Raw genomic sequence first — 12,690 nt, 5'->3', positions numbered from 1 at the left:
GGGAATAGACTCAAGGTTCAGGACTAAAATCTACTTACACTATGTTGGGATCCACCCTGGGATCAGGGATCAATAACCAAACTATAAATTAAGCCTCAAAATTGGTGTTCACTTAAAATGTCAATAGTTAAGGTACTATTCCACATTCAGAGTGAACAGTGGAGATTAGAATCCAAGCACTGACTACAACAACCAGGTATTGTCACAACACACATGCACAAAGTAATCACAGAAAACTACTCTTTAAAGTATAACAGAGTTTATTTACTTATCGTTACTGATCAAGTCAATAATATCATAAACCAACAAACTACTATACAAATACAAGCATACTACCTGTGGGTTAATGTGTGTGTGTGTGTGTGTGTGTGTGTGTGTGTGTGTGTGTGTGTGTGTGTGTGTCTGTGTCTGTGTCTGTAACAGCACAGACTATATGTATTGTATGAGTATGTGTACGTGGGTCAGTTTAAACAATAAGGAAAAGGAAAGAAACACTCAAAGCAAGGCAGATCCTCACTGCCGCAGTAAAATACAGCAACTGTTTCTCTATCACACAGAAAGCCGACTGGTGAACTCAGATTTGGCCGCTGCGGCACTGGTCTTTCAACTGATAAAGTTACAGTTACCAATCTGACTCGCGGTGACTGATCCAAACACAACACTATTACAGCCGCATTGAACAGCACTTTTACAACAGCATTGAAACAACCGTAATTTTACACAGCACTGAACGAACTTAGCGGTCCGTAAAAATACACAACAACACGATAACAGTACAGCTAACTTAAGGTTAAAGTTGAGGAGAATGGGGCAAGTTATCTGCTCCTCCTTCGGGATCCAAAACAGTCTATTGTTCAACCAGCAATGTAGAACTATTCTTTGGGTTTTCTTAAAAAAAAAAGCAACAATGTTGGTTCTGCTTCCTTTCATCCAAGCCAAGTCGGATGGCAGAGAGAAAAGGTATGCACTGATGTTTATAGTCTCAGTGACGTCAGGGCCATGTCACAGAAGCTTCCTGGGGTTCCTGTGGCCCTCGTCCAATGAGGCACCAGTAAACTGGTTTGAACCAAATCTCACACATTGGTGAGATTTTAACGCCTGATGAAGAATGGCGTGGTTAAACCAGTCCAGGCTTTTCAGTTTCAGCCACATGGTGAAGTCCCAACAACTATTTTGTCAAATGTATGTGGAAACCCCTGTCCAGATACATTTGTTCTGGGTTTGTGTTTTCCTGGTTTGGTACAGGCCCTTCACTTCCAATGAAGTGAAAATAAACCAAGATACTTAATAAGAGAGTTGTGTGCTTTCAACTTTGTGTGTCCCTTTGTTGTTTCAACATACAAAACACATTACTATTACAAAGTTGTTGGTAATTCTTTGGTACAGTATGTTATCTTCCAGTGCGAAGACAGAAAGCAGAAACAAGCACCATACACCATAAATCCCCAAAAAGGAAACACATGACTAATGCCCCATGCTCAAAGAGGAGAAGGAAGAGGAAGTGAGGAAGAACTTGACTGCCAGACCTTATCACCAACATCAGTGTTGGACCTCAATAATATTCTTGTTTCTGAATGGGGACAGATCTTTGCAGCCAGATTCCAACAACTGATGAAAAGTCTTTTGTTGAGTTGTTCCTACTTTGTAGCCATTGATTTCATTCCTACTTTAAAAATCTTTATAACATGTCCCATCACAGTGAACATTGTATATGGTTACAGAGAGGGAAAAATATTCAGATGATGAGCAGAATTGCATTCATAAGGTGTTGCAAATTTGGGACCCTTAAGTAACAAGATAAGTTTAGTTAACTCTTGCTTTTCAGGACCCACTGCACCATAATCTAAAACAGAAACATTGCATGCCAAAATGAATTCATTTCTACGAATAGAATCGATGGATTCACTCAAAGAGGCAGGGTGCATTTCCGGTGCACTTTGTCAAAGAGCTTGACTAGAATTAGAACGGTGAATTCAAACCTTCAAAAGTGTTTACTGTACCTTTGACAGCAACATATAAGGTGTTTTGCACTTTGCAATTTTACATAAGCCTGCTCTGCTGAAAGAACAGCGATGCCAGTGGTGCTTTTCTCTTCCATGAGTTGCAAATTAATTTTGCTGAGCCATTTTCTGGTGTGACTAATCCGTACATGAGAAGGAAGTCCTTCTGTCACTTTGCCAGCACTAACTGGAGGGCCATTTCACTTGCCCCTGCTTCCTATAAAAGAAGAGAAAACATCCTCCAACATAAATCACATTAAACTTCTCTTCTGATCTCATCAATAGAAATCTCAACCCCAAACTGCCCTTCACTCCCTCTGCAACACAAAACGAGCCTTAGGTAGATACTTGTACATGTTTTCTGACAAACAAGTCTTCGAGTCTTATCTAATGCTCCTATCAGCATGTCGGGATTATTTGGCAGTATTGATTCATATGAGGGCTTTCTGTTCCACCACCATTATAAGTAAGGTTTAGTTGAGTTCAGGCACCTACGGGCCTGAGTCATCAAATAAAGCGTTCTTTGGATCATCTAACAGTGTTTGAAAAGAGGGTGGTCATTAAGAACTGCTATAGACAACAAGAGGCAACAAGAGGCTGCCTCCCAAAAGATGTGGGAACCCATGATGTTGTTCATCTGGAGATACCTTCAGGTCCATGTATTGTTGCTAAACTCATGAGTGGTTTAAAGTTCTATACGTTTACAAAGTGCTGGGAGTTAAAGGCTTCTCTCTGTGTGTGTATTATGTGTCCAGAAATATTTAAAAGCTGACCTAAGTCCTTCCCTACAAAGGCATAGTTTCGTTACCACGTTAGCCAGAAAAAAGGTGGAGGCAGCAGCATTTTGAAGCATTTTGAACTGCAGGGGAAGTTGTCTAAATACATACTACCACAGTGCTTTATGATTCATAATACTGGTTCCTGTACTCATCATTGTGCACTTTAAATTTGGTAGACTGGCTGTCACTAAGTCTACAGAGACATCTTCACTTGTATATTTTTATGTACAATGTCATGCTGGAGAAACTCCCCTCATGTGTAATCTCCTGACGCAGACCTCCAGCAGTCTCCCCTACATAAATTGTAAAGCCATGTTAAGAGTAGTCCATGTAATTGAGAAAATGAACTGCTTTATTTGAGCTGGAGGTAGTCTCATCCTTGTGTGTCTGATGATTGTATTTCCTGTCTGATGTGTTTTATTTATATCTAAACTGTATGTCGTTCTGTCTTTCTGGTCAGGTCTCCCTCAAGAGACTTCCTGGTTGAATAAAAGTGAAATAAAATACATAATAGAAACTGCACTCTGCCTTTGCCTAACCTTAATGCAATGCTCAGAGAAACTGCTTAACAACAAAATGTGTTCTCAGCTATCTTCTCCATTCTAACTGGTTTGTTGAAGAAGATTGGAGGAATCAAGTGTTTGAGTTTATATATAGGCTTCTTCTATTATCTATATGGACATTAATATAATACATTCATTTGCAACTTAATAAATTCAAGTGATTTACATGTACTGTAGCTTAACCACACCAAATCACATGAAGGCAGGTACTGCTTAGGGCAACGTTGGCTCAGAAGGTAGAGCCAAAGGTAGAATGGGTCGTCCCTACAGAAGCTCAGTGTTTCGATTCCTGGCTCCTTGGGCAAGACATCATGGGTATGAATGTTAGTTAGTCCTGATGGGCATGGTAGCCCCTGCCATCAGTGTATGAGTGGGTGTGAATAATGACATGTAGTGTTAAAGTGCTTTAAGTGGTCGGAAGACTAGAAAATCACTATACAAGTACAGTCCATTTACCTTTAGCAGTTTAGTTTTTTCTTTTTTTTCAGCCTTTTGCCTCTAGGAGAGAAGAGGGCTCGTTAACAAATCTCATTAATCATTAAGTTATGTATCAAGTGAAAAAGTCAAACGTGTCTCCATTTTCTCGACTGTCAGAAAACTTGATGTCTTTGTAAATGACATGAAAATGTAATATCTTAGACTTTTGGGCTATTAGTCAAATAAAGCAATCAATATGAAGATGACATCCTTGGGCTCTGGGAACCTTTGGGAAATGTTGGTTTCATAATATTTTATGTTAGATTTGAGTTTACATTACAGATATATTGTGTTTGCAAAAGAGATTTGTTCAAACAACCTTTTTGTTAAATGTTTATTTTTCTTAGAATAGGATATGGAGCAAAGTGGCCTTTAACATTAGCGTCCTGGTGGCCACGGCTTGATGTTGCTGGTTTGACTATGCATGGGAAACTTTGTTGCTCATGTCATTCCTCCTTTTCTCCTCTCTCTCTTTCATCTACGTGCTGTCACTTTCAAATAACCTGACAGAAATGTCCCAAAATATGCATTTCATCTCAGCAATGACTTTGAATAACTTCAAATGATACCCAGCCCAAGTCCTGACTCCTGATTCTTCAAGCTACCTGAGGATCTTGAGTGCAACAAACACAGAGAGCACATATGCGGGCATGTGTGTAGCAGACATACGGATTGAAAGAAACTGTAAAAGGCGACGCTGTTGGCATTTTCTGTCTCTTTCTGCATGACTAGAAAGCGAAGCAGTCTGTCCACCCAAACACATCAACACAGCACGGACCCTGTTGGTGAGTGTCAGCCCATTGGCTGGAGTGACGCACGCACGCACACACACACACACACACACACACACACACACACACACACACACAGTACATCCAATCCAACCCTGAAAAACAAACGTCATGGCAATGTGTCGGTCTGCTGGTGTAGTCACATATAGCATAGAGAGCATGGCCTACCCATGTGCATGAAAAGGAGACTTTTTAATAACATAGGCCTCAGCATTCCAGTGATCTGGAGGGAGATCTGCACAGACCTGCATCGTGTGTGGAAGGCACTTACCTGTGGTCGAATGCAGACTCTCCAAGCTCCAATAGCGAGACAGCACCCCCCTCAGAGTTCCACCCAAGCTACCTCCTCCTCCGCCTCCTCCACCCATACATCCACCCACCCCGAGACCTCCGTCCACCATGCTGTCCACCCTTCCGCCTGTAGGGCTCCCTCCGTCCGAGTCGGACCCAGGCGACAGCCCCGAGCTGCCGCTGCTGCCACAGCTCCCCCCAGGCAGGGACACGCCCCCCTCCAAGCCCTGCTGGGTCCGCATCCCGATTTAAATGCACCACAGAAAGGGGGGAAAGAGAAGTGGGGAGTGAGGAAATAAGTGGAAATGAAGAGGAGGCGAGGCGGCTGAGCAGGTGGTTATTCCCAGGGCGAGAGCGCAGAGGAGGAGGAGTAAAAAGAGGAGGAAGCCTCCTTGGTGATATCTGCGGCACTATTCGCTGAGGTAAGCTCCAGCTGTCAACTTGCTGCTTCCTTCTTCCATTCACAGTAGAGCAGAGCTGAAGCAGCGCTACTCTCTCTCTCTCTCTCTCTCTCTCTCTCTCTCTCTCTCTCTCTCTCTCTCTCTCTCTCTCTCTCTCTCTCTCTCTCTCTCTCTCTCTCTCTCTCTCTCTCTCTCTCTCTCTCTCTCTCTCTCTCTCTCGGCTGACATCAGTGGGGGTCCTGTAGGGGGGTTCTGCAGCATTGACGGCTCACTAATGGTGCAGTAGCCTATCCATCCAGAGGAGATGAAAACAGCCCCCACCACCTTCTTCCGCCTCCCAAACACACACAGTGCTCACTCTGTGTTGGTTCAGCGAGTTACAGAGCAGATATTTAGATCAGGCGTTTAGAATTTTCGGACATACTGGCTCTGTTTTTATGTTGATAATGTTCAACATGCAGCATCTATGTAATACATTATATTCTAATAGATCATTTTGGTCAAACAGACACCAAGCAATGTTTTTATTCACAAAATCAGTGATTGATTCTTATATATAATGGATTGTAGCCTACTAAGCCAATATAGTACTATCCAAATTTTAATAATACCAGACCAAAAAAATAAATAAATAAAGCTTGTATTGCCATAGTGGAGGGGGATGATAGTGGCTCAGATTGTTTTATAATAGGCTGTTTACTGCCCTCTCTGGTTGAGTGAGTGTTGCACTTCTGACCACAGTGAACAGTGATGTCACTGAGTACTGAGAGACAGGCCAAGTTAGATATACACCTGCAACTGATGAGTGTATCATTATTAATTATCTTCCAATTGTTCACTAATTAGCAGATTAACAGATTGCTCCAAAGCATGTCAAAAAAATTGTGAAACACCACATTTCCCCAAACTGGTGGCAACAGTTTACTGTCATAGAAGGCTCAGACAAATAGCTAACATTTACATTTGAGAGTCTGGGACCAGTGCAATATTGACATGTCATTTAATGCTAACCATTAACTGAAAAAATAGTTTTAATTTTGTGATGATCAATCACCTAAACACTGCCGTTTCAAAGTTAAGACACCTAAGGTCAACAAAAAACTGATTTCCAGCTGCTGTTAAATTGCTGTTTCTGCCTCCACCCCAATACAATTGAGGTTATCACAGCTTTGTACAGACAGTGCTAGTTCTGTGGGTTAGTTTGGATAACCCACAGAACAGCGGCTTTCTCTGGAAATACCTATCCTTCACAACATGATCTGCGTTATCTCCAAATCTAGACAACATAGCGAGGACAAATGTTAAATTTTTTTGCCATTTGGCTAAATGTGCCAATGTGTCCCAGACAGGTGATGCTTTCAGGAACCACGACCCAGGTGTGTACTGTCACTGAAAGGATGATGATGATGATGATGATGATGATGGTGAGGTTAACGTCACTGCAGCAGTATTATACTATGTATACATGATACAGACTGTTAATTCGTCTGATGTCTTCCAGTCAGGCTTTTGACAGCACCACAGTACTGAAACTGCTCTTGTTAAGGTTTTCAACGACAAGAGAGTGGCAGAATTTCAGTCTTAGGCTACATCCGCACTACTCTGTTTTTAAACGAAAACGATCTCCGTCCACACGGCGTTTCAGCATCGTTTTCGAAATAATCTCTGTCCAGACTAACACGACTGAAAACAAATATCACGTGACTCTTCACGTACACTGGGCATGCGCCGATGTAAACAGGAAGTAGATTGGTTGCTTAGTTACAAAAAAAACAACAGAGTAATAAAGTAGTCTTTAATAATGAAAGGTCGTGTTTGATACTTAAGATCTTCTCTAAAATCTTCCTCTATAAACTCAAACAGACACAGTTTGTGGAAAGTTTTAGAAGTTTTATTTTTCAGACTTAACGTCAGCTCTGCGGGTCTCTCTCTCTCTCTCTCTCTCTCTCTCTCTCTCTCTCTCTCTCTCTCTCTCTCTCATCACATTTACTTTAAAATCAATACTTACACATAATAGTTTACTAGATTAAGGATCTATAAATGTGGTCAACACACGCCTCTCACTCGTTCCCTCTCGGTTTCGTTGTTGTCTGTTCTCACTCGTAGTTCTGCTGGTGACTTCAGACGGCCGCTCTGTAGGTCTGATAACGCCGCTGGTCACGCCGCTCGCTAATCGCTCCAATAACAGCTGCTTCTTCCGCAGAAATGCAGACTTTAAATGAACAACAGCTGCTTTGTAAAGACAACAAGGTTAGCAACACCTGTAATCAGTTGTCCATGTTATTTTGTAACCTAGTAGTCGATCGATAATCAATGTTGTTGTTTAAGATTTCCGGTCACGTGATATGGGTGTGACGAATCAGGGAAGGACACATCATGAATGCTTATAACCAATCAAGTAGCGAACACGGGTGTGGGCATCATCGTTTCCAAACGTATCTGTTTTCGGCCGTCCACACGAATACGCTACCCGGAGTTTTCAAAGTTATCCGTCCTTGGGAGTGTTTTCAAAGTCATCCGTTTTCAGTGCTCGAAAACGCCGCCGTAGTGTGGACGCTCAGTGTAAACGTAGCAAAACATGTGTTTTCAAACGAAAACGGAGTAGTATGGACATGGCCTCAGTATTACTGGATCTCAGTGCTGCAATTGACACGGTCGACCATGACATACGACTAGACAGACAAAAAATCTGGGTGGGACTCTCTGGCACAGCACTTAACTGGTTTGAATCCTACTTGAAGGACCGAGAATACTTTGTGTCTGTAGCTAATTGCACATCAGAGCTGACTAAAATGACATGTGGTGTTCCCCAAGGTTCAATACTGGGGCCTCTTCTGTTCAACATCTTCATGCTCCCACTAGCTCAGATTACGGAAAACAACAAAATGTGTTATCATAATTATGCACACGACACAAAAATCGACATAACTATATCACCAGGGGACTATAATCCCATACAAGGGTGGGTAAATGCATTTAACAAATGAAACAACTGGATGTGCCAGAATTTTCTTCAATTAAACAGAAGTAATTGTTTTTGGTACCAAGGACGAACGATTGAAGGTCAGCGCTCAGCTTCAATCACTGATGTAAAAAACCACAAACCAAGCCAGAAATCTAGGTGTAGTTATGGATTCAGACCTCAACCTGAACAGCCATATCACGACAATTACAAAATCAGACTACTATCACCTGAAGAATATATCAAGGATTAGAGGACTTATGTCTCAACAGGATTTGGAAAAACGTGTCCATGCAGTTCTCTTCAGTAGACTCGACTCCTGTAACGGTGTGTTTACAGCAGTGTTGGGCCGTCAGGGCCAGCAAAGCCTTCTCTGCTGGCCTAAACAGAATCACAAAATTATAGCTATTCTATAATTTAATTATTTTTCACAAATACACTACATGTATTCTAATTATTTTTCACATTTGCTTTTTTTCTCATTGCACAGCTCCTGTCTTCCTCAGCTGGTCTGCTTCCAGCCTGCAGCACTGCTTCCAGTGCAGCTTGTTTTAAGTAGAGCTTTATGGAGCTAAATCCAGGTCAAAAGTTTTGATCATTTGAAAAAATTATTTGAACCTGAAAGTTCAAGTTGTGGTCTTGAACATTGAAAAATACAGCAATGTATTCAAAATAAAAATAAGTGAATGAAAAGTTTTTTTGGGTTGAATATAATTTTGATTCAGTTCTGGAATTTTTTTGAATACATTTATTTTTTTTCATTTTTCACTTTCATATATATTTTGATATTTGAGGTCTTGTATTTTTCACTTTCAGATTTTGTATTTTCAGATAACATTTTTTTTTTTTTTTCGGTTTCAAATCTTTTTTTCACTTTCAGATGTTTTTTTTCAGTTCAGACTTTTGACCCTGATCTAGCGTGGAGGGCGTGGCTTCAACTGAGAGGGGCGTGTCATCATGAGTGACAGCATCACAAAGAAGGCTGAGGACCTTCCTCAACAATGTTGCCTTCAGGTAACGTGGGCACCGCGAGAATTATGATTCAACACTTTCTATACACCATATTCACGTGAATGCAGAGGGGAAAAACTGTGAGCGTCAGCTATCCTGAAGGAAACTTCGGAGGGAACCAGCTACTGGTTTGATTAGTCTTTCGCCCCTATACCCAGGTCGGACGACCGATTTGATGTTCAAGAGAGTTATATTACTAATGTTTTTGCATATATATACTGTATATGTCTTTTTTTATCATTATTTGATGTCTCTTGCCAAGGCCAATGAAGAGAAGGTATGACGGTTGGGATATTGGTCAGTTGTATGTTGTTGGGGATGGAACAAGGAGGCTAATTAATTAACTAAAGAATGAACATTTCAAATCCAGCAAGGACATTTATGGGTGTTTTTCCGGCACTACTTTGCAGATGGCTTCACCTCACGCTGGTGCCCACTGGCAAAGTATTATTTAGTCTTGAAATGTGATACAGGAGCATTGTCTGTACTTTAGAGGTGTGCATGGAGTCCAACCGCATAATGGGCAAGAACCTCAAGCAGAACCGTCTTCGGCTTATCGACATATTTCGATCTAAAAGAGGGAAAGTTGGGCAGCTGTAGGCACAGCTTTCTCAACAGACCAAGGTTGGTACATGTCCATTATGCATTTGCATTATTTTTCACAGCCGATATATTGACATGACACAGAAAGTGCTACTGTAGTAGTTACAATCAAAATTGTCTTTGGTTGGTTCAGCTTTCTTATAGACCAATCATTTCTTGTCATTCTAGCTGTGTAACTTGTGTTTTTCCCCAAAAGACTACAGAGCCAACTGATATTCGGACACTGGTGCTGAGAGGGCTTCCTGTAATCCTTGGTGACAGTCCCACAGACTTCTACAAACCAGCCTTTGTAAGTAACTCTTACTTTCTGAAAGAGTATCTAGAAGGACCATCACAGCATCATTTACAACTGTCACCATTATTTGATGAACCTTGTGAGCATAGTTTTATAGAATACAGTTCTCACCTTCCCTCATGCGTCTGATTCTCCTGTAACTAGGCTACATTATTCAACATTATTGATAGTTATTTAATGCGAAATGTCATAATTGTGTTTTTACATTGTTATTATTTGTTAAGGACTCGGATGATGATGACTCATTCCGCAACATTGAGTTTGGGATCCTCATTGAGAAAGAAGGTGCTGTGGGCTCATCTTCCCTACATCTCAGTCCAGTCTCGTTGAAGATCATCGTTGAAGGAGAAGTTGTAATGGACAACATTCAAAAGCTGCCAAAAGCTATGTGCCTTCTGTTTGGACTTGCATACGCACTGCATCTGAGCTACTCCAAGTCTATGAAGCTCACGTTCTAGTTCATCCAGCAGGTACTTCTCACGTTGGGCCACAGTGAACTAAAACCAAGGTTACAAACCTTGAAGAACCAGCTTTCAATGTAAATAATGTATGTCAAGTCTACTGTGAGAAGCCGTAGAAGTCTCTGTAAAAAGTCAATCAGAAAGCTGCAGCTGATTCAGAATGCTGCAGCTCGAGTCCTCACTAAGACCAAGCAAGTGGATCACATCACTCCAGATCTGAGGTCTTTACACTGGCTTCCTGTCCAACAAAGAATTACTTTAAAATCCTGCTGTTGGTTTATAAAGCACTGAATGGTTTAGGACCAAAACACATTTCTGATCTGCTGCTACCCTATGAACCATCCCGACCCCTTAGGTCGTCTGGGACTGGTCTACTTTCTGTTCCCTGAGTCAGAACTAAACACGAAGAAGCAGCATTCAGTTTTTTTGCTCCATATATCTGGAACAAAGTCCCAGAAAGCTGCAGGTCTGATTAGACCCTCAGCTCCTTTAAATCAAGATTGAAGACTTTTCTGTTTTCTGCTGCCTATAATTAAACCACATTCAAGGATATTAATCAATTTCCTGCATTTCTGCATTTTACTAGCGTATTCCAACTTTTATTCTATTTTTAGCTTTTTAATGTTTTAATGACTGTTTTTAATGTTTCAATCAATGTTTTTAACTGTTTTTAAATCTCCCTTTCTTTTGCCTTATGTTTTGATGCTTTTAATGGTTTTATGTGAAGCACTTTGAATTGCCTTGTTGTTGAAATGTGCTATACAAATAAACTTGCCTTGCCTATCGCAACTTCTGCGGCCCCTCCAAAATGTACACCTCTATCACACAGTTCAACAAAACTGAACAATGATGAAGGTAGAACTTATTACAGGACTGTTGCATTCATTTTAGATAAATAAACTGGTAACTGGGTGCTAACAGAAGCTTAGTGACCTAACATGCTACAATATAAAACTAAGGCCCACACAGCTGCTTCTGAAAGGCTGTTGTACACATCAACAAGAACCAACTAGGTGGCAGTCATACAAAATAATATTCCCTACATGGATCAAGTTTAAATTGATATACCTTGATATTAGGATTTTAGTTTGTTGTACTGCTTGGCTAGAAACTGATGAAAATGAGAGATGAAAGAAAACAAATAGTTCCAAGTGTGTTCAAATCTTAACCTATTAGGTTAGGTTCATAGTCCTGTTACCTTTGGCAAGATATTCCCTAATAGAATGAATATATTGGCTAGTTATTTAGGGAAAGTTCATGTTTGGCTGGACTAATATGTTTTATGTTGTCTGATAAATGTAGAACTTGCTTTCCTCTCCGTCACAAGGGCCCCTCAAAAAATAAGAGTGTACAATTAAAATAGCATGAGGCCCCCGATGGCACATTAGTATCTGTTTGCATACATCTGTAAGGTAAGAGGGACCTTACAGTGAGGACTTACTGTAGGCAGCAGGTTAAGTAAAGAACTGCAATGGTTCTGTGTTAATGCTAGCCTCAACTAGACATGATGTTCTTCTCTCATGAAACATTATAAAGCTGCACAGTTACATAAAATATGGACTGTCATCACTGATGTTGTCTAGTGTTGCCAGCAGCAGTTCAAGCTATAAAATGTGTGTATATTCATGTCTCATAGCAACTGACGTATAAAGAGCTAAAATGTCTGCGCAGGGCGGGTGGCAGAGGAGGATTGACGGGTTAAAGATACACTGGAAGTTTATTTTGTAATAAGTGGAAACAAACATGCCATCCCTGAGGGCAAAACTTACCCTAGAGGGGTACCTAGAGCATCATTGTATGAAGAGTACTGTTGGAGTTTGATTTATCATAATAGCACTATGGATTATATCTATTTGTTTAAATATATCTAAATGTTTGAAACTCACATATATGACATCTGCATATTTGAGAATAGTGTGGTTTGCATGGGGCAACATACAGCCTTAGTAAGGATCAAAGTATCGTATAGTGTAGTAAGAAAAAAACTACTGAGGAGGCGTAGCACGCGCATGGTAAGGCTGGCTTTACTACTAAAGAGGCGTAGCAGGTGTGTGGT

General features: G+C 40.9%; 1 protein-coding gene and 1 long non-coding RNA gene across 4 annotated transcripts in view; one reads left to right on the top strand and one right to left on the bottom strand.

Annotated features, from left to right (window-relative positions):
* The window catches only part of arhgef4 (Rho guanine nucleotide exchange factor (GEF) 4), a 128,230-nt gene that overhangs the window by 63,501 nt on the left and 52,039 nt on the right, over nt 1–12,690 (bottom strand). Inside the window, exon 1 of one of the 3 annotated variants that reach the window (XM_068709631.1) lies at nt 4,882–5,520. The exons of the other annotated variants lie outside the window; for them this stretch is intronic. Within the exon in view, the coding sequence (XP_068565732.1) occupies nt 4,882–5,143 (262 nt within the window). The 5' untranslated portion in view covers nt 5,144–5,520. Of the gene's footprint in view, nt 1–4,881; nt 5,521–12,690 lie in introns of those variants that run through there. 3 annotated transcript variants of the gene reach the window in all.
* LOC137871720 (uncharacterized) lies at nt 9,075–11,225 on the top strand. Its single transcript, XR_011102836.1, has 4 exons — nt 9,075–9,278; nt 9,769–9,899; nt 10,075–10,167; nt 10,398–11,225. It is a non-coding gene; the product is annotated as an uncharacterized lncRNA (long non-coding RNA).

The sequence above is a fragment of the Cebidichthys violaceus genome, unplaced genomic scaffold (assembly GCF_023349555.1).
Source record: "Cebidichthys violaceus isolate CVI_PGR_0920_01 unplaced genomic scaffold, fCebVio1.0.p SCAF_15, whole genome shotgun sequence".
NCBI lineage: Eukaryota > Metazoa > Chordata > Actinopteri > Perciformes > Stichaeidae > Cebidichthys > Cebidichthys violaceus.
Note: the sequence above shows the minus strand (reverse complement) of the source record. Positions and strands in the feature narration are given on the sequence as shown.